The sequence below is a fragment of the Dendropsophus ebraccatus genome, chromosome 12 (assembly GCF_027789765.1).
Source record: "Dendropsophus ebraccatus isolate aDenEbr1 chromosome 12, aDenEbr1.pat, whole genome shotgun sequence".
Lineage (NCBI taxonomy): Eukaryota > Metazoa > Chordata > Amphibia > Anura > Hylidae > Dendropsophus > Dendropsophus ebraccatus.
This window is the reverse complement of record NC_091465.1, coordinates 34,348,010-34,371,598: the sequence shown is the minus strand read 5'-3', so window position 1 is coordinate 34,371,598 and position 23,589 is coordinate 34,348,010. Positions and strand designations below refer to the sequence as shown.

Below are 23,589 nucleotides of genomic sequence, written 5' to 3'. Positions count from 1 at the left end.
CTTTAAAAGAATGGTAAGGGTCCTTTTACATGACCTGATCTTTGGCCGCAAACGTTTGCAGTAACTTTACAGGGCACAATTAGATGCACAGCCGGGCTAAACGAACGTTCCCTGCATCGTTCGTACAGCCATTTAAATACTTTGCGATCGGCTGTACATGCCCTGTTTACAAAGGGAGAGGTGTGAACAATAGCAATAAGTTTTTGGCTCCGCGCAAAAGATGCTATCAGCCAATGAGTGGGCATTTTCCCGCTCATCTGCTGATTACTTTTACACAGGCTGATTATCGTCTGAATTAGCTTTTTAAGAAACGCTTAGTCATACATGACAATTAATAAATAGGTATCTGTAAGGTTTAATAACTTGGGTGGAGAGGCAATATAAATACATAGTGTGCCCCAAAACATGATAGGAGGAGAGTAAAAGAGGTACACACTGCTCCCCTGGATGTTGTCTTTACAAGTTTCAATATAAAAACACTTTTATTCTATAAGCTTTCTTACTTTTCCCATCTTTAATTTAACCACCCGCTCATTCTGAGCAGCAGCATGAAACAAAATCAAAGTTCAGCAGTGCAGAAAGTACAGAGCGCTCCCACAGCATGAATGTGCATTAAAATTAGACCTATTGTTTACAATACATATTCATGCTCAGTAAAAGTTCCCTCATGATCCGACCTCATTGGGTATACTCTGAATCTTCCATTGTTCTGTACTATACACCTGGCAAAACGATAATGGATACAATTGTGCCCCTACGTTTAGATTTTATAGGATGACCTTAGAAGGTTTCAAAAACAAGCGGAAAGAGAGATTGGCTGTTTGCCATGGGTGCAGATTTTCTAATACATGTAATGAAGGGCACATCATTTTGACTGCATAGTGCCCCACTACCCCCACCAACTAACCATGCGAGGAAGAGCAGAGCAACCCCAGATGCTTGGGTTGCTCAGCCCGGGGATCCCAAAATGGAAACCACAGCATGGTAAGCCACTGAAAACATGTGAACCAGATGCAAAATAATGTTGGCCCCAAATGGTTTTGCCACAATAAAGCCTGTATTAGTGTGCATTTATATTAAACTCCTACTATAGCATCTGGATGAACTTCTGATGAATTCTTGGAGCTTTATTGTGGTGGCAATGTTTGGGACCAAAATTCTTCTGAATCTGGTTCCCATGACATAAAGTGATGGCATATCCTATTGCTTTATGAGTTGGAAATACCAATTTAGGCTACGTTCACGCATCATAATTTTTCTATTTATTATGGCCGTTGTTGCAAGTTGCAACATCAGCCGTGATTAATTAAAAATTTACATTGCACTGCACTGACATGTCAGTTTTGTGCGGCCGCTATTCATTGAATAGCAGCCGCACAACACTGACGGTTCAAACAACTGTGGCTACAGCTAGACTTTACAATGTCGGCTATAGGTAATTGGTATGCGGGCACACACAAATGTGCCCGCATCCCAATTCTAAAGAAATTAAGTTCATCTGGCCGGTACTGCACAGAATGTCCGGTGTCATACATAGTTTGAACCCGGCTTTAGGCTATGTTCACACTATGTATGAGACCGGCCGTTCCATGACCCCGCGCCCGCATCAGAGCTTCCCATAGCCCACAGTGAAGCAAGCGCCCGGAGCCGCTAGCTTCACTGCGTGAACTGATAGGACCTGTCATTTTTTTTCGGCGCCGCACGGGATCCCGGCCAGAGCGTATACGATGTGTGTATGCTCCGGCCGGGATCCCATTGAAAATAGACTATGTCACACACCGCAAAACTACATCCGTAGTTCTGCGGCGAGAAATACAGCTGTAGTTTTACGTAGTGTGAACATAGCCCAAGAGTGCATCCACACGTACAGGATCCGCAGCAGATTTGATGGCGCAGATTTGATGCTGTGTTCAGCTATTTAGATACATGCGGATCTGCACCATCAAATCCGCTGCAATATGGTATGTGTGAAGCTATCCTTAAAGGGAACCTGTCAACAATCATCTTCGACAGTGGCCTCTCTGCTTGTCGATCATCCCCGTCTGGCTAGTTGCCGCCCCTCTCCCAGCCTCGCGCGGCATGATACATCTTCTTTTTCACCTTTATAAAGCCTATGCTGCAGCCGCGAGGTATACTCCATGAGGTGCATAGTAGATCTATACTGTGCAGCTGGGAACCACATCAGCACAATATTGCAGATTGGTTCCCTTTAAAGGGGTTATCCAGCGAAAAACTTTTTCTTTCAAATCAACTGGTGTCAGAAAGTTATATAGATTTGTCATTTACTTCTATTTAAAAAATCTCATGTCTTCCCATACTTCTTAGCTACTATATGTCCTGCAGAAATGTTTTATTTTCAGCCAGACACAGTGCTCTCTGCTGACATCTCTGGCCGAGACAGGAATTGTCCAGGGCAGGAGAGGTTTTCTATGGGGATTTGCTGCTGCTCTGGACAGTTCCTGTCACTGACAGAGATGTCAGCAGAGAGCACTGTGTCAGACTGAAAATAAAACAACATTTCCTGCATGATATATAGTAGCTAAGAAGTATACGAAGACTTGAGATTTTAAAATAGAAGTAAATTACAAATCTATATAACTTTCTGACACCAGTTAATTTGAAAGAAAAATATTTTTGCTGGATAACCCAGCAAAGAACACCAGAAACCAGGCAATGATGTAAAACTATATACAAAGATGAAGTTCTTCTCTAAAAAGGTTTCCCATTAAAAAAAACTCAGTAATAAACCGATTTCCACAGGACAGGCCTCAGAACCCCCTAAGAGGTTGTCCTCATAAGGATCACTTTGAAGGGGTGCAAAGAACTGGAGCATAAAACAGATGTTAAAAATAGAGATGAGCGAATTTAAGTTTGGGTTTGCAAAAATCCGAATGCTTAGACTCCTGGTGGCTGGAGAAGATGGATGCAACCCCAGGACTGCCTTGAAAAACTGGAGCAGCCAAAGGAGACCTATGGCTGTACCGATGTTCCCCAGGCAGCACTAGAGCTGCATCCATCTTCTTCAACCACCGGGAGTCAAATGACAAGAGTTCAAGGTTTCACAAACCCAAACTTACTGTAAATTCACTTATATCTAATTAAAAGAACACTACAGAGAGAAACCTTGTCATGATGGGGAAAAAAGTACATTCTTTGTAGTTAAAAACCAAAAAGTCTTACACTGCACTTCGAAGTACATGGCTTGTGTGTCCTGGCCGATGGTGTTGCTGGCAACGCAGAAGTATTCTCCAGCATCGGTGTACTGAATGTCCTTCAAGGTGAGAGAAGACATCCTGATGTGTCCCTGAACTTCAATACGCCCATCCAAGGTCTAAAGAAAAGAGGAAAAAAAGAAACATATCAGAACACCAGAACATTTACTAAAAATCAAACTTTACTGTCCCAGGCCTAAGGAAAGCTTACTAATAGCTTTGATCCATCTTATGCTGGGAAACCAAAGGTCCCTGATCTTAAATTTGGCAACATTACCAAATGATTAAAAGCATATAATTCCTAATTGACATGAGTATAATTTAACAACTATCCATTTCATTGAAGTCATTTTTTGGCATAAGCTACTGTAATATTTGGAGCTTTGCTCAATAGCATGACCCCTGATAGGCTATCATGGCTCGGGGCTGCACTGCTCTCTATGTTCTCACAGATTGATAATTGATGATAGTTTTCACTGTGTGTTAGAGAAATGGTACCATGACTGATTTATTTATTTTCAAGCATTGATAAACGTTGGACATTTCCCCAATGTAAACCAGGTTTTCCAACTTCTTAACCAATTTATAGATCTTTTGAAAAGCCCCTCAAAGAAGTTGTCTCAAGACATCTGTTTCTTGAAATCAAAGAAGTGTTGAGTTCCAGCTCATGGTTCCCCTGAAAAAATTACTTTTGAGCTTTTGTTCACACACCATCAAAATGACAGTCATTTTTATTGGATGAATGTTATTTAACAAGAAATTATTTTATAACAACGGCCATTATTTGTCGTTAAATATAAAAATGGTCATCATTTTGATGGTGTGTAAACATAGCCTTGGCCATAATTCTGGCGAGCTTAATCAGATAAATGGTTAACCGACCTGATCTCCTGCAGGTTTTTTTTTTTCCATGCCGCCCATCCCGCTCATCCGACACCCAGCGGCGCCAACTCTAAACAGCCGCCGCACACATGCCACAGGGGACACTGCCGCCAGCAAGTGACCAAACACCTGCCTATTATCCTGGAGGATAAAGTCTAAAGTCTCATCGATGAAGAGTCCTCCCCCCGACCCTTTCCTGGTGTGGGGGTCATATACATGCAGACATGTGCATCATTGTTATTGGGAAAGACAGAATTTTAGGTGCAAAAGATTTGATGATGGTTCTGATAGGAACCACTTTGCCCACCAGTCTGGAGCTGCTCAGAACAACACCCTGGGAGCAGTATCTGTGGTGCGCTTACTTCACCACTCTGGGGAGGAAGGGGATAAAAGAGGCTCTCTCCACAATTATGGGGGGGGAAGGGAAGAAGGACCCCATTGACACTTCTGTTCATATTGGCTCCTGATATGTCAATTTTCTATAGACCAGGTTATTACTGTCGTATTTTGGAGCCAAATATACCACTGTAGTCTCCAAATTCTAACAGAAAATAACCACAAATTTGAGCAGCTGGCAGCAGCTCTTTGGTGGTCCTTACATCGGGGATACCTCCAGCCCTGCTATATAGGGTTGTAGATGTGGTTATGTCTGGCAAAAGCGTCCCCCAAATGGGGAGCAGACGTTGGCATCGGGGAGGTCAGAGGAGTCCAGCACTGAAAAAAACAATTCAGCAGTCTGCCACGCCCAAATGGGTGTGTCTTACAAAATGGGAGTGGCTGATAAAAGGGACATTGTATAATATTTGTTTAATAATCATAATCAAGGTTACATGGTCAGTTAATTGTGATCTCGATTTAGCTCATAATCGCCCAGCCCTAGTCAACTTATTTTTTCTAGAAACAATATCAGTAGTATCAATCTTGTCTGGTATTTCAACTCATTCCTATTCACTAGAACTGGCCATATATGTTTTCAATATTTGGTACAATAGTTGTTAGTTACGATCGTTACTACAGTCGTTTACTCCTTCTGATCCCAGCAAAAGAAGGAACGAAGTGCACATACACGGCAGATTAGTGAATATTTAGCAAACATATAGTGAACAATTAGTAAACGATTAACGATTTTATGGTCGGCTTAAAAGATGGGATCAAAGACACAAGAATGATTGTTCGATCGATACACACTAAATGATTATTGTTTAAAATCGAACAAAATAAGGATTTTTCATACGATAATCGTCCCGTCTAATAGTGCCCTTACTCTGTATTTACCTTATTTGTTCGCAATTCATTCATATCACAAGAGATTACATACAAAATTCGCTAAAATGAGCATACAATGTAATCTAATCTGAATAATCTGGTGTTATTTTGGATAATGTGGACAGCAGGTTTACCGAACAATGTTTTATCTCCATCATCATTGTAGTCACAGTCCAAGCAACGATATATTGCCTCTATAAAACCTTGTGCCATTATAAAGCTATATTTGTTATGTAACCTGCAAATTGTTAGTATAAAAAAAACAGGAAAGGTAAGGTAACAAATGGGCAAATGGAGAGGAATATCGCCTCAGCGTACGTCAACATGGTGACTTTCCATACTTCCAATAATTTTACTAAAAGGATATGGGGATTTTGGGGTATATACTGGCTTAGTAGCAGAGCAGTATGCTGACGTATGGTAAACCATATGTTACTTATGCCATGTTCATTAAGTTCTATGGATAGCACACAGTGCACTAGTGACTATATTCAGTATACGTAACTCAATAACCCCAGCAAGACTACGTTTAATTGTCCACTGGCGTGCCTTTCTCCTGAGTGTAAGACCTTTCAATAATCTTGTCATTTGCTGTTTGTGCCACAACAATATAGCTTATGTAAAGAAAGGTCAAGGTTTTGTGAATACATGAAGTACTTATAGAAACCATTGTTAGGATCTTTACTAGAGTTCATTGAACTTCTGGAAAATGGAAATAACCCAATGGAAAGCCAACTTTCCAAACTCAATGGTTGATGACCACACTAAGGGAAATAATATACTCTATATGAGACATATTGTGGCCAATCCCATTTTTAAAAAGGCCAATAATTCACCTCAATGCCAAACTTCATTTATAGTGTATTACTGCAGGCTATAATATTTGACGCATACGGCAGTAATCTCCCGTAATTAAGATGTGGAGAGATATGATGTGTTCCTGACTGGTCAACCTGCTTCGCCTCTAACCAGTTCTAATTACAACATCCTGATGCTATAAAGGTGCCGTCAACAGGCAAATGACTGTAAACAATTTAACAATTTAATCTAATTATACCTTAAACTAATGTCCTGAAACCATTCGGAAATGGAAAGCAATTGCAAATTACATTTTTATGGTCTCCTGAATTGGGGAGTAATTGACAGTCATATGTTCTCTTTCCTTTAAGTGTCTTCTGAGTTTATAATAAAAGCAAAGCAGATCCCAGCGAAAAAAAATGTAGCCGGATGTATAACTGCACAACCTCAGATTTATAGTCTCAATACAGGATGAAACCTCCGCAGTAATGAATCCTCTGTCCACATACATGCAGAGAGACAAACTGGATGAGTCTTCCTAACACTAGAGTCAAAGACTTCTCAGAACGCATGCCGTTTAAAGTTTCAATTTATTTTCATAGCACCAAGCTTCTTCTTAGTGTCAAAATAACAGAAATGAGGCGTAAGGCTATGGGCCCTATTTATTTGTCAATAGGGACTATTGGGAACTGGTTGGATATGTTGTAAAGCATTATGGTGTGTGTTATCAACACAAACCATGTTGTCAGATGGGATGTGTGTGACTTCATAATACATCATAACTTGCACCAGAGATGCCACATAGCCATTGATGTCACTTGTCACCCAACACGAAGGCCCCCAAGCCCTTTAGACAAAAGTGGGAAGAACCTATAATCTCAAAGGAGCAGTCAAAAGTGTTTCATGGCCTCCAGACTCGCCCCAACAGATCATGGGGGGGGGATAGGTTGGGAATGTTGGATTTCAACTGCTCAACCCTATTTTTCTTAGAAATAAGCTATTGCCGAAGACGTTCCGGAGCAGCTTACCCCGACTCTCCCTGAGCTGGACCCGAGACCGGCTCACAGCTACTAAACGTTAGGTGTCAGTATGTCCATAACAACTGACTGAACTTTATACAGTACACATACATGTGAATGTTATTATCACTTTAGTCTTGTAATAACTAACACCATGTTATTCTGTATTTATTCTATTACAGATTGGTCTTTGGAGAATTATACAATTTCTCAAAATCTAGCAAACCCCCCCAAAAAATATTTAAGTATACTTAAGGATACTTAGTAGACTCTACTCTTCTCTCCAGAGCAGTTTTTTTTTTCTTTTTTTTTTTGCGTTCTGTTACTTGCGCATTCTCCCAAGTTCAGACATATGACTGTATTAGAGAGGACCTTTTGGGTTTGTTTAAAGGGAACCTGTAACTCTGAAAATGCTATCTTATGGCAAGATGTTAAAGAACAGGAGGTGCTGTGCAGATTGATATAAAGTTTAGTAACAATTACAATTATCTGCCAATGTGCCAATCTGATGCTTAAAGGAGCACCCCATATGTAGTATGTTTTTAATTTAACTGGTGTCAGAAAAATATGCGGATTAGTAAATTACTTTTGTTTAAAAATATGGAGCCTCTAAGTACTTATCAGCTGCTGTATGTCTTCCACTCTGACACAGTGGTCTCTACTGACATCTCTGTCCGTGACAGGAACAGTCCAGAACAGGAGAGGTTTTCTATGGGGATTTGCTACTGATCTGGACAGTTCCTGTCACAGAAAGAGGTGGCACCAGAGAGCCCCTATTTTAGAATTCTGAACTTATCAAACTCTATAAGATGCTGATAACAGTTTGAACTAAATGTGCAATGGGACAGGTTTTTTTTTAATTAAAGTATTCACATATTGAGTAATGATGAACTCTATAAATGTACTTACCTGCAACTCTGCTGCCAAAAATAGTCATTGTATGAAATGTAACCAGCTGCATAGCTGTTATAGGATCCGTTTTTCATTGAATCAAAGTAAATCGATCCTTTTTTTTTTTTTCCTTAATGTATTGTACACAAAGAAGCGGTTGAACATGTTTTTCTATACATTTACGCACTGAGGCCAGGTTCAGACTATGTAACTGTGCGGCTGTATTTGCGGCTGTAATTGTGCGGCGGTATTTTTGGTGGTTCATGCGTACGCTGGAAAGTATAGGATATACGGCTGCACAGTGCACACTATGTATGAATCTACGGCCCTATCGTAAACGGACCCGTAAAAAATGAACAAGACCATTGTTTGCGGCTGGAAACGCGGCCGTGGATTGACAGGCGGTCCGTACGGAGTAGTTAATATATTAAATTAATAAAACACATTTTCTTTGTAATAAAGTCCCTTTCGTTGGTCAATAATTTAATTCTAACTAATCCATAATTTTGCAATTAAATATACTGTTAAAATAAATATATATATATAAATAAATGTATATTTATATATATATTTATTTTTTGACAGTATATTTAATTGCACAATGATGGATTCGTTAGAATTAAATTATTGAACAACGAAACTGAATTTATTTCATCGAAAATTTGTTTTATTAATTAAATATTAATTAGTACAGGAAGCTCCATAAGCCGTTAATTCATATTGCCAGCAATAGAGCATTCTGTACTAATCATCACTTTACTTTAATGAAAACATCAAATGTTTCTTCTAATTATGTTATCACAATAGCATTATTAGAAGAAACATTTAGAATTATATGTGCGCTCAGCTGATTGGCTGATCAGCTGAGCGCACATATAATTAGCGGGTCCGCAGCACAGTGACTTCATTGCGCTGCGGACCAGCGAAGAGGACACATCGGGTTGAGTATAGAGCTCTCCCCACCCCCTCCCCAGCACTGCACCCCTCCCAGCAAGGAAGGGGGGGGTCAGTTAACCCCTTCCTTGCTGGGATGGGTGCAGTCTGACATCAGTCTGGCCCCCAAGGGGTTAAGGGGGATGCAATACATCCTCCCTTAACCCCTTGGGGGCCAGACTGTAAGCAGCGATCTGTAAAGATGCTGCATACTGTAAGGTGCACAACACCGCTCACAATGATGGGTGTTGTGCTCCTGTTTGTGTGTTTTTTGTGTGTTTCTCCCTTTTTGTTTTTCAGATATCGGTATCCTGGGGATTACATCGGATTCCGTGGACTACGTCGATGACCAGCGTTTTTTTTTTTTTATAATAAAATGGTCAATGAGGGGTGTGGGGGTGTTTTTATTTGAATAAAAAAAAATTTTTAACTTGTGTCTTGTCTTTATTTCTTTACTTTATAGACTTAGTAGTGGAAGCCGTCTAATAGACGGAATCCATTACTAAGTTGGGGCCTAGTGTTAGCCGGTATAAAATGGCTAACACTAACCCCCTATTATTACCCCAGTACCCAATGCCACCAGGGGTACTGGGAAGAGCCGGGTGCCAGTGGTCCCGGAGCGTCAAAATTGGCGCTCCTGGACCGGGCGGTAGCAGGCTGGTAAGATTTAGGCTGGGGAGGGCCTAAACCAATGGCTCTTCCCACCCTGGTGTTACCAGGCTGCTGTCGTTTGGTTTTTAACCCGGCTAGTTATAAAAATAGGGGGGACCCTATGCGTTTTTTTTAAATTATTTATTTATTTAAAAAAAAAAAACGCATAGGGTCCCCCCTATTTTTATAACCAGCCGGGTTAAAAACCAAACGACAGCAGCCTGGTAACACCAGGGTGGGAAGAGCCATTGGTTTAGGCCCTCCCCAGCCTAAATCTTACCAGCCTCCTGCCGCCTGGTCCAGGAGCGCCAATTTTGACGCTCCGGGACCACTGGCACCCGACTCTTCCCAGTACCCCTGGTGGCATTGGGTACTGGGGTAATAATAGGGGGTTAGTGTTAGCCATTTTATACCGGCTAACACTAGGCCCCAACCTAGTAATGGATTCCGTCTATTAGACGGCTTCAGCTACTAAGTCTATAAAGTAAAGAAATAAAGACAAGACACAAGTTAAAAAATTTTTTATTCAAATAAAAACAACCCCACACCCCTCATTGACCATTTTATTTAAAAAAAAAAAAAAAAAAAAACGCTGGTCATCGACGTAGTCCACGGAATCCGACGGAATCCCCAGGATACCGATATCTGAAATACAAAAAGGGAGAAACACACAAAAAACACACAAACAGGAGCACAACACCCATCATTGTGAGCAGTGTTGTGCACCTTACAGTATGCAGCATCTTTACAGATTGCTGCTTACAGTCTGGCCCCCAAGGGGTTAAGGGAGGATGTATTGCATCCCCCTTAACCCCTTGGGGGCCAGACTGATGTCAGACTGCACCCATCCCAGCAAGGAAGGGGTTAACTGACCCCCCCTTCCTTGCTGGGAGGGGTGCAGTGCTGGGGAGGGGGTGGGGAGAGCTCTATACTCAACCCGATGTGTCCTCTTCGCTGGTCCGCAGCGCAATGAAGTCACTGTGCTGCGGACCGGCTCATTATATGTGCGCTCAGCCAATCAGCCAATCAGCTGAGCGCACATATAATTCTAAATGTTTCTTCTAATAATGCTATTGTGATAACATAATTAGAAGAAACATTTGATGTTTTCATTAAAGTAAAGTGATGATTAGTACAGAAAGCTCTTTTGCCGGCAATATGAATTAACAGCTTATAGAGCTTCCTGTACTAATTAATATTTAATTAATAAAACACATTTTCGATTAAATAAATTCAGTTTCGTTGTTCAATAATTTAATTCTAACGAATCCATCATTTTGCAATTAAATATACTGTCAAAAAATAAATATATATATAAATATACATTTATTTATATATATATTTATTTTAACAGTATATTTAATTGCAAAATGATGGATTACTTTAAATTTAATTATTGAACAACGAAAGGGACTTTATTACAACGAAAATGTGTTTTATTATTTTTATAGATTAACCATGAGAGACATCGGCATTAGTGCAGAGGATCGCAAACCCCCGTAATAGCGATTCATGTAAACTGTGTTCCCTGCTTTCCCAGATGCATCCAGAGGTGTTTGCATCACTTTCTTAAGATTTTATTTGTTATTTTTAGTTGAACCAGATTTCCAAGTAAATGACCGTATGTTTTGAGCCGCATGTCTATTTTTTCCCACGGCCGTAGTTTCATCCGCACATTTACAGCCGCATAAAAAATACAGCCGCACAGTTACATAGTGTGAACCTAGCCTGAAACTGAAACTACAACTAATCCTGGAAACTTGAAGAGGGACTATCAGCAGGTTAGAAGAATCTAACCAGCTAATAACCCCCTATATCGCAGGACGCGCAAAGGATGACAGTACAGTATGTCTCTTACCTTCCTCTTCGGCACCATTACCAAGCAGTTAATCATTTACTGGGGCACCATAAGGAGCACTGCCCCGCCCCCATAGTGCAGATCCACCCCTGGGCAGGCCAGATCAATTATATGGGTGCGGGAGGTGCTCCTAACGGTGCCCAAGTGCTTACCGGACAGAGGAGTAATAGACTAACTGCACCAGAATGGCGCCAAGGAGGAAGGTAAGAGACATACTTGAATTGCTCCCATTTCTAATGTAAAATAGTTAGCTAAGTTAGGGGAAGAAGTGAATACAAGTTCCCTGTATTACAGTAGCTCTCCCAGTGCTGACAGCACAAGAAATGATGTCTATAATAGAATAACAGTAAGTGACACATGATGGGGGTGCATAAAGCCTTGCAAAACGTATACAGTCACCTGTTAGCTAAACAGTAATTGGATTGACAGCTATCTTCCCCAGACCTTTGGTTAAGGGGAGAAGGCTATTGCCAGACACCTCTGACAGCAACTTAGTCATGGCATGCCGGAATCCAAAATGCTGAATAACTGTACCAAGAAGGAGCAGATTGACTTCCCCGTGGCTTCATCTCACTAATACAAAAAACTTTTACAAGGAAGCAATTCAGATACCAAATTAAACTAACTAGTTTAGTGTTTGTTACATGAAATAGTGAGTCTAACACTGGAACTAAATGCTTTCTTTGCAGCAACTAGATAGTAATTTGTAGTAGTAGGTTATGGACTATGACAAGGAGAAACAAGCTGGGTTGGTGCAAGCTTGGTTAATGTCTAAATACATTTTACATCTGATATAAAAGGAGTTATATAGGATTAAAAAGGAACAGCTACTTTCTTGCAAAAACAGCGCAATCCCTGTCTCCAGGGTGTATGTGGAATTGCAATTCAGTTCTATTCACTTCAATGGAACTGAGCAGCAAAACTGAAGGCAGGAGAGGTGCTATTTTTCTAAGCCTGGGCAACCCCAATGGTTGCATTTATTTATTAACATTCACAGGTATATGCAGATGTTCTAGAAACAAAATTGAGGTTTTCTATGTAAATTTTAGTGTTTTCTTTGTATTGTTTTTGTTTTTAACAACCATGGCAAAGATTATGGAATTATCACATTTAGATTATGTTTCAGGTGATTCCATAATTTATTCCTTTGCTTGATCTGGAAAAACATAGGCCATTATTAGTAATCATTTCCTTTCACGTGTTTAATCAATGTTTCACAAAGCCAGAATGCCCAGTTATTGGAAGCATTGGGGGGCATTTATTAAGTTCAGCATTTGTCGCGCCAGCAGCCCCCGCAGCGCAATGGCTTGCAGAATTTATGTATGGGCGTAATGCCTCTACTAAAGATGAGCGAACCGGGTTCGGGTTCGAGTCGATCCGAACCCGAACGCTCGGTATTTGATTAGCTGGGGCTGCTGAAGTTGGATAAAGCTCTAAGGTTGTCTGGAAAACATGGATACAGCCAATGACTATATCCATGTTTCCACATAGCCTTAGGGCTTTATCCAAGTTCAGCAGCCACCGCTAATCAAATGCAGAAAGTTCGGGTTCGGATCGACTCAAACATGCTCGAGGTTCGCTCATCTGTGCGCACAAATTGAAGCTTACAACCTATGCCAGCTGTGAGCTGGTGTAGGTTTTACTGACATCTTTCCGGCGTAAAAATGTTAAAATGCATGCTGAGGCCATGTCTCCTCCACGTGCAACCCCCCCAATTCAGCCCACCCCTCTGGCCCAAGCGGTGCAGAAGGACCCGATGCAAATAAAATATTTATAAAACCAGCGTCTGCAAATATATGTACGGGCATCAGGCTCATCAGCGCCATAAAATGTTATTTTAGCCAGATAATAAATGTACCCCATTGTTTTTTGTATTTGCCACAAATAAAGTAAGCTTATAATTTTTTCCAAGGGTTGCAGACCAAAAAGACCTAAAACATGACATTAATGAAAAGGAAATGTAGTCTTTATACTGTATGCATCAGGAAGTATACCCAGAAAAACAGGGAACAATTTTGATCAAATTGTAAGGAAATTGTAAAGAAAAATGCTAAAAAAAGGACCGCCAAATTTCCAATTATTAAAAAACATACTAAAAGCTAAAACAGCCCCCCCCCATATCATGTGATGATTGGAAACGGCCCCTTTAACCCATGAAAAACAGGAGAGGGCAGAGAGAGTAGTCTTGGCATCTATATAAGCAAACAGTAGAATAATAAATGAGAAGGCCCGATAGCTACACATAACACCTCTGATGAAGAACTTAGTACCTATTAGAACCTGCAGGACTTTGTGGAAACACCATATTTTAGCACAGGGTACTAGGTGGAATCTTAGGTTGCAGAACAACATCTGCATTTACTTTTGCTGTTATTGCCTGGCTCATGTGCAGTGGAGTACATAGAATATGGAAGCAAAATGGAAACCATTATGGTGCTGGGTTTGGCTAGCCAGGACAAAATGGCCTGGTGTATGGCCTTGTGTCCCTCCTATACATTCTTTCTATGATCTTTGACTCAATAGACCCCACCATCATTTGTTAACATGGGGGTTCCAGTGAAAGGGAGTCTTGCAAGTTCCTGTCACCTAGTGGGAATTGACAGGAAGGTTCTCTCGCTTCAAGGACCCTAAGGCTATTCTTTATACAGGATTTCTCTAGATTCTTCCGTAAAGTATGATTCTTAATGGACTCCCAGTATGAGTGAATAAAACTGGTGTTTAAGTGTTACAGGATATGCAGTATTACCTCTGATCACATGTTCCCCTATGGTGTCCTGTATGGCTGCCATATGAGTTCTGAATAGAGATGAGAGAACCTCAAGTATCAGTGGTTCGCTCATCTCTACTTTTGAATGTAAAAAAGTCAACCTTGACAAAAAGGAGTGAAAAAAAGCACTTACGGTAAAATACCAGTACGAAGGTTTTTAACAAATCCATAAACACAGACACAATTTTTTAGTCTCCAATGGGTAAGGGGAAAATCAGAACTCATGTGGCAGCCAATGGAGCATAACACGACTCTCATATAGAGAATGAACACAAACACCTCCATGGGCAAAAATAGGTGGAAATGCTGGTATGAAAAAATGGACAGGATAACATTACAGCAATAATATAGTCATTTGTCCTAATATTATTTTAGTAACTTAATTTATGGCATAGATTTAGAATATGACAAGTGTCCTACTTAATGCTGACTTGTGTTTATTAGCCCCGATAATTTGTGCGCACAATAACCACTTGCTATATGTACCCCGTACGGTTGTTTGATTCAGATAGGAAAGTAAAAAAAACACAGGGAATAATGGACATTTCAATAATTCAGAAAGTCTCGTAAATGTCCTGGTGAGTGCTATGAATTATGTAAGCTGAACAAACCTATTTAAAAAATCATAAACCCTACAACATTGAGGGAGGATTTTATGTGTGTGCTGTGGGATAACTGGGCCACAGTTTTATGAAGTCAATCTATTTTTAAAGGACTCGATATTTATTAAGAGGCTGTTATCATCTACCGGTGTGAACGTGGACATCAGGCGTCTTGGGGTTTTTATGTTACAGTATAGTATTGTGATGTCTTTGTTCTGTTAACCCTTTGTCTTCTATTTGCCAAATATATCGTTTACGTAGTGATACAAGATCACTTTTATTATTATATATATGAAAAGTTGACCTGTTTGGTTTCCTGATAGGCCTGTTTTGGTAAATACTTGCATTCTATATGACGGACCATCTTTTCTTAGAGATCTGCTGTTCCTCTGCTATTCCTCCATCAAATGTATGTCTACAGTGACAATTGAGAATTTCCTCTTGTCCACAGGGTGTGTCCTTACAACCTGACACCATCAGTACTGACTGTACAGCATTGGAGTATGTAGGGACACTCTCCTATGACAAAGAACATAGAAATACCCAGTTGTCAATTTATTTGCACAATTCCAGGAGGCTTTGATATTGCATGGCATGATGCAGAGTAACAAAAGGTATACTACAATTGATATTTATGTGGAGTACAAATCATATATTACTACTGACATGCTATACATTACTAGGTTTAGCCAGAAACAACTACTAGGTTCGGTGTTGCAGCTGTGGGAATGGTAGTGTAACCAGGAACTGCACAGCAAAACCTCATATGGTTTACTGCAATTTTTATGCAATTTTTTAAAGCAAAAGAAAAAAGCCCATTAGGCATACCTAATGATGGAATGGGTGGGGAGGAGGAACGGAGAGGCAGTGCAAGTCTAATGCACAGACACTCTAGGCCATGCCAATTTGACACAGGGCTGCAAGTTTAAAAGTTGTTTTTTAGGACAATAACTGCATCACCTGCCGAACGGACCCCAGGACAGATCTTGGATTAAAAGCAGCTATCTGTAGGTACAAGTGGTTAGGAGGGGGCAGATTGTGGGTACAGAGTTGCTTTAAGGTACAGGTGAAGGACATGAACTGCCATGGCTGCAGTGCCTGCGAACCCAGCCCTATACTCCACAGCTGAATGATTATTGTATCGCTTGCATACAGCAGCTTGTAGATGGCAGTGATCGCGGTTTGTTCTACAAACTGCCTTTTATCCATACTGACCATTCACAACTGGTTCAACAATAATGCTAAACAATCCTAAATGCACATGAAACCCCCAATACAGTGATACAGGGCCTAATACTTGATGTGCTGAATGGATCCTAACTAGAGTTGAGCAAACTTCAAGTCCGTAGGCTATATCCATGTTTTCCAGGACTCCCTAGGGCTGCATTCAACTTTAGCCACCACAACTAATCAAATGCTGCATGCTCGGGTTCAGAGGCTCAACTCTAATCATAACAGATGAGCAGCATTCAGTTCCAGGCTACACTATGATGTTCTGCAACTGTTAAAACATCAAATAGCCACATAGTGACATATCTTGTCAAAGACTAAGGCTTTGAAGACTACCAAGATATGACCAAAAGCCATTGACATAACCCTATATAGTCCCATAAGTGAAGACAGCATCTATCGTCATATTTCCCTTCATATATTGTACTCGTCAGCCAGAAGTTTTCCAGAAAAGAAGCTGAACAGATCAAGAGCTTTTTCTGCAGAGCCTGCCCAGCTCCCCTATAGCTTATCCGATAGATGAACAAAAATATTTTAATAGTTAAGGCTGGGTTCACACTACGTATATTTCAGTCAGTATTGTGGTCCTCATATTGCAACCAAAACCAGGAGTGGATTAGAAACACAGAAAGGATCTGTTCACACAATGTTGAAATTGAGTGGATGGCCACCATATAACAGTAAATAACTGCCATTATTTCAATAAAACACCCATTGTTTTAAAATAACAGCAAATATTTGCCATTAAATGGCGGCCATCCACTCAATTTCATCATTGTGTGAACAGATCCTTTCTGTGTTTTTAATCCACTCCTGGTTTTGGTTGCAATATGAGGACCACAATACTAACTGAAATATACGTAGTGTGAACCCAGCCTCCAAATGTATATTAGGATAAGATAATATAAAAGATATGATGTCCTCTTTTATGGTGTTTTCTTCTTAAGAAATTCATTTCTAGTATGGCCTAAATAAGGGGCTCACCAAATGGGTGTCCTTTAATAAGATATTGTATGACTACAAGGATGCAACACTATTGATGCTTTACCATACTATGGTTTCACTGAAAAGAAAATGGAGGCGTTTGCTTGGTGGATTACCCATAGATAACAATTTTTTAAGGGATGCACAAGCTGCGGTAGAGGAGATGACATGTACCCTGTCAATTCATCCTGCATGAAAAGCAGATGATACTAGCATAAGGTGTCACCATCGCCTGAACTACAAGTTACATCATGTCCTAGAGTAAAATGATTATATGAAACATACAACAATCATTGTTTGTACTTTTACAGCAACAAGATGAGTATTCTTACAATTTGTGGAGAGACTGTAAACTCCATTTTATTAATAGGGATCAACGACAAGAGAACTCATGGTATATACCATACTGTACATTTCCTTTAATTCAGAACCTCAGTAAACCTGGCACTAGTTTGTGCAATTGTCAGAAGGCTGGAGGACGGAGATAAGCTCTGACTTTGAAAACGAGATGCTTTCATGAAGGCAAATTTTATGGCAGACGTATTTTATTTTGGCCTGCATGCTAATGTTCATAGGGCAGCTTGGTTGCTTAAGATTTCCATCTATTCCTATGATAAAATGCCGGTTTAAAGGAAATATATAGTTAGTATTCTGTCCAGTTCACAAAAACATTCTTAAAGGGGAACTCTTGGGAAATCTAAAAATCCAAGGTCGGCAAGGAGGAACATAATAAAGAAGTTATACTTGCCTGTTCCGTGCCTCCCGCAACACAGGGTCACCAGTTAACACCGGGTTCCAGTCTCTCCTGGCTTCCTGCATCGTCACATTCCAGAGGGAAGTACCTGCTCAGCCAGTGAGTGACTGCAGCGATGCCCCGCTCAGTCACTCAGCCAGGACATTGCAGGAGTGACAGTTGAAGAAGGCTAGCGAGGCACAGTAACAGGTAAGTATAGATTCTTTATTAAGTTGCCCCCACCTCCTTTCGGCCCTGTATTTTTACATTTCCCCAGAGTTCTCCTTTGAGGTATCCTTATGGCTTAGTCCAAATTTACAAGATTTCTTTAATATACAGCGTCACAAACAGCTAAGAACACAAATAGGTGGCCATGTTATAATGAACAAGCCAAAACATCAGACCCGTCCCAATGTAAGATCATTACTATCCCAGTAATGGTTGTTTATGTTTAATATCTGCATTGTCCTAAATGAAAAAACTCGTAAAGCCGTAACAGTAGCAGTAAATCACTGAGCACCACTAACCTACATTACTGAGGCTGACCACATACTAAAATAATAAAAATTCAACCTATCAATTCACCTTGAAGCACCTTAGGCCTGATGGATAAAGAGTTTAGTGAATTGATGGGCTCAATAAACCACCTTTCAAAATGATCACTGTTCAGGGGTGCCATGGACATGATACTAATTTGAATGCGTTTTTATTAAATATTGGGGAAAAAATTACTTTTTTCCCTTAAACTTGTAAAACCAACCAAGCTTGTTTGAGTGTTGTTATAATAATAATATAATAGTCTCTACGGGTCATCTACAGCTATCCTTTCATCACTATGGACATGGGTTACGTTAGGCAGCGTGGTTCTGGAGCAAAACTAAGGGTTAGGTATCTCATTCTCTGAGTACAGCATTTCACAGCTAATAGGTTTTATACCTCTTGTTTGTAAGTCCGAGTCCACGAAGCCTGGAGAGAACAGATATAAAAACACAACAAACACAGAAAGCAATAAAACATTTTTTGTGGTTATTGTATGTGTGGAATTATGCTATAGTCAGCTGTCCGTGCAGTGCATGCAGTTACGTGAATTGCTTGGGTGAGTTCTTAGCAACCTGGGGCCCTCTGGCAGACAGCGGACCACAATCCCAGCATGGGATGCCAAATTGTACACGATGGGGCATGCTGGGATATGCTGTTACGCAGCTGCCGGAGGGCATCGGGATGCAATCATTTGGTTGAAGGTTATGGCACATTTTCTCAACACAACAATAACTTAATCTCACATGAATGGAGAACAATTAAAAGCAGCAGTACTCTGAAGTATTCATATAGCAACTGTAAAAAAAATATATATGACTATATTGCAATGCACTCATAAAGGTTTCTCAAAAACTCCTACCCTGGCACAAAAGTGAGCGGATTTACCTTTAATGTGTCAAGGTATTTGTGGTGCTTTTACAGAAAGTGCACATCATAACCATATCAGCTTTTATTCAAGGGCTCGTTCAGCTCCTTTTTATCCCTGAAGTGAAGTTGATCATGGGAGATCATGCTGCTAGGACCTACTGTGATCATCTGTGATCACTAGGTATTCATAGTGTAATGCTTGTTTTCCCTTCATGATGCCCTTTTAAATCGACTGGAATCCCAGTCCTCCAGAGCAGAAAGACAAGTCTGACCTTGCTCTCTTTCTTATAGGAATGGATCTTATATTATCTTACTATCTATCCAAATTAAATTAAATTTTCTAAAGATGAGTGCGACTTGAGCATGCTCATGACCGATTGTTCGTCATTTGAATATCGGGAGCTGACGAAGTTGGATGCAGCTCTAAAGCTACATCCAAATTCATCAGCCACCTGTACTCAAATGCCAAATGGTTGGTCTCGAGCATGCTCAAGTAGCACTTATCTCTAAATTTCTGTAATACTATGATAAACCAAGATTTGACCAGTTGGTAGGCATATTTCAGCAGCATGGCATATACACAATGTAAAGCTAGGTGAATTATGGTTTTGGTGTTATTAGTTTTAAAAAATAGCCAACTTTGGAAATGGTCCATAGATGTTTAGGTAATAGAGGGTTAACTCTGGTCATTCAAGCATGTATGAGACCTAACAATGTAACGGTCCAGAAAGGACTACTATAATACTATTACTTTAATGAACTAGAGAGTGTGATATTGCAAACAGGCATATCCCCATTTTCAATTCTATAGTAACAGGATTCCAAAGTCAGTGAAGACATTTCCATACTGACAGTACTGCTGCTTTATCAGATGTTTCACCTAATCCATTCACTGCTAGGCGGCGGTGAATGGGTTACGATCACAGAGGTAAAACCTGTATGGTAGCACCCATGATGGAGAAACATTTCACGCTTGAACATGCACACCCAAGCAGTTATTGGTCACATACACACAGTGGAGTTCAATGTAGACAAGGATGGCACATCGTTCCACATTACATGCAGGAAATGCAATGGATTGTCATTACTACCTAAAATTTATATAATTTAAAAAATGTAAAAAAAAAGTCTACAAAGTAGTTAAGTAGGCAGAAATTCTTACCAGATCTAATAAAGGTAAAAAAAAAAAAAAAAAAAAATAGTGTTCACAAATTTACCAAAAATAGCACACTTTCTGAGCTTAGGGCTAAAACCACAAGCTTTTCTCCTGACGTATAGCTGGCTGCACTCTATGGACTGTTTACACTTGCTCATTATCGTCTCCTTTGAGATTCTTTGTGCTTCCCTTTGTGGAGCAATGTGATAGCTTGGCAGGAAAGAACAAACTACCCTGGTTTAAAGCTGATCAGGGGAATTAACATTTTTTTTCTGGCTGCGCTCTGTCCCATTCTGACACTTCCGTAGCCATAGACCTCAAACTGCCAAGTGTTGAAAGAAAGAGACTTTTTAGTTCAACATAAGAAAAGCTATACAAATTGCATAGCTAACACCACCTAAACATGCATACCTGGCTAAGGCTAGGTTCACACTGCGTTTTCAGCATCCGTTTAACGGATCCGTTTTTTTTAACGTCCAGAAAAATAGGGTCACCAACGTTTTTTGGTCCGTTTTGGTCCGCCAAAAAAAACGGATCCGTTTTTTTTTATAATGGAAGTCAATGGAAAAACGGATGCACACAAATGAATCCGTTTTTTGCAATCCGTTTTTCATGCGTTTTTTTGCAAAAAAACGGATGCGTTAAACGGATGCTGAAAACGCAGTGTGAACCTAGCCTAAGCCTCCATATTTATAAGAGAGGAGACAAGCCACTGCTAGATGCTTTTACCAGTGCCAGATCTCCAATAAAAGAAACGGATTAGGCACGTTGGAACATATCTGACATGTTGCCCGATCCTGGTTTCCTGTGGCATCCAATCAAATGTCTCCAATCACTGGAAATCTGTTCCAATAGATCTATGGCCTAAAACAAATAGTTTCCAAACTAACCCATTCCATTATCTCTCTAGCACCAAAACAATTGCCTCTAACGTGAAAATCATTCAAAGGGCTTCAATAATCCTGTTTTAAACTAAAGTATGTCTCACAAGTAAAACCTGCTATGGTTTTGCTCCTAGTCATGTAGGTGTTCTGTATTTTGAATATAAGGCCCATTCATATCACTTCCACATACTGCCAGTATGCATAGGCAACCCATTATAAACGTTTTGACGACTCATACCGGATCATGTTCCTGGCTAGCCCATAGACTTTAAAAGGAGGGTGTCATCAGAAAATGACCTACTGTTTAAATCAGATTTATGTTAAACTTTTTTTATAAGAATTTTTAGTGATGTGTTTTAAAATTTCCCAGTTTATACCTATATTGTAAAAAAGTGCTGACATCTTCAGTTTCATCAAGAAGAGGTGGTTGAGAAGAGATGTCTAAAGCACTACAGCAAAATGTGACATCAAGTAAATAGAGTTTTTAGTAGAAGAAGCTCACAGCTCAGCCTCCCCCTTCCTGTGTAATGACCTCTTTAATGGTCACAATGTACGCCCAATAACCTATCCTGTTCATGTCAATTGAACAGTTCCTATCCATTGTTGCCTTTATCCATGGGGCTTGCTGTAAAACCTTACTCTAAATGCTGGCAAAATGGCTTAGGAAAGATGGCTGCCCCCATAATAATGTACAAAAACATGTTTTAGCATATTTGGTAGTTTTAAATTAAAATAACAGCCGTTGCTGCACAAATTACATGTTACTTTTTTTTATTTAGCGGACATTATTTTTACATTGACAGCAGTTATTATGAAAGATGGACGTCATGAACTTTGGCTTTAAGGAGAAAAAAAATAGTTATACATTTCCTTTAATGGACCAAAGCAAAGTCAAATAGTGGCAACATTTGATCTACCATGTATGGGATCTGAATTAGGCTATGTTCACACAACGTTTCTTTCAGCTCCGTTTAAAATTACGTCCTTTATTTTGAGTCTAAAATAACGGACGTTTTTCGAAGCCTGGCATCCCCTTAGTGCAATGACGGGTGTTTGCACATTATCTTAGTTTGGGGTTACTTATTGCCCTTTGGCTGTGGCTTAATTGAAAAATCTGTTGAATTTAGTATTAAAAACGGAGAAAGATTGGTGACAATAGAAGAACTGTGTGTGAACAACTAATATAAAACGTCCGCTATTTGCAAAAAAACGTCCGAAAATAATGTTCATGTTTATTATTTTGTCGTCCGCGGCAAAAACGTCCGTTTTCCAATGTTTAATGTGCATAGGACGTCCGTCTTCCTATTGACTTCAGTTAAGTCAGTTAAATTGCTGCAAAAACGGACGTTTCGGAAATCGGATGTTTTTTCTCCATTTTTGACGTTGTGTGAACATAGCCTTAAACTGAATTAAAATTTCAGTATTAGGATATGTGCAGATTATTAAAGTCAATGGGCCAGTATTTATTAGTAAGCGCTTTTAAAAGGTCGACAATGTATACCTGCAATGTGTGGCCAAAACGCGATGTGAATGGCCCCTAACACTGAATAATGCTATCTGATGGTGTGCAGGAAAAACACTGGAAAAAAAAACTAAAACACTGCCAAGATATCTTAGCAGCAAATCTGCTCTCTACTTTTCTTATCCCTGTTTTGTGCTTGACTTTTATGGATAATTTTAATATAGCACTGTTCAAAATTCTTTTTCTGCATTTTTGCTGCATGCCGGGATATACAAGAGCATCACTGTCAGATGTCCTGGATAACAGGTTGGGGGTGGTTTGGAGGCCTACATCCTCCTGAGTTTCCCTATTATATAAACAAATAGATCCTCTTTAATATGTGTGCTCCTACCAATAGGTTTAAAAGCCTAATAACACCACTTATGTTACAATAATGCACTTCATACATGTCCCGGCTTACACTGCCCAGACTCTGAATCATCTCTCAGCAAAAACAGGAACTAATCTTCATTCTTATGAAAAGGGCTTTTTCTGCAGGAAGCATCTTAGCAGTTAGAAGCAGTTGAATGCCTTCATAACTAATTATAATTCTGCTGTAATTTTGGGGCCTGTGGCTGATTATAACAGCGCTTTGTTCTGTAGGGGCCGTGCTACCCCAAGCGTTTAACAACAAATGCTGTAATGTGGAAGACCGATAGAAGAAAAATGAGGATGAATATTTATGCTTTGACAAATGCCATTGGAAGCTGGCAGAAAATAGTTATGCAAAATTCTGTTGACTGGAATATTACACTTTAAAAAGAAATATATAAATAAATAAATGAAGAAAGAAAAAAAAAATACATAATAGATCA

The 23,589-nt window shown here is 39.9% G+C and overlaps 1 protein-coding gene across 4 annotated transcripts in view; it reads right to left on the bottom strand.

The window, feature by feature from the left end:
• The window catches only part of NCAM1 (neural cell adhesion molecule 1), a 234,826-nt gene that overhangs the window by 44,539 nt on the left and 166,698 nt on the right, over positions 1-23,589 (bottom strand). For all 4 annotated transcript variants that reach the window (XM_069948731.1, XM_069948733.1, XM_069948735.1 and 1 more), the window contains exon 9: positions 3,181-3,331. In XM_069948731.1, coding sequence (XP_069804832.1) covers positions 3,181-3,331 — 151 coding nt within the window. The remainder of the gene's footprint in view (positions 1-3,180; positions 3,332-23,589) is intronic.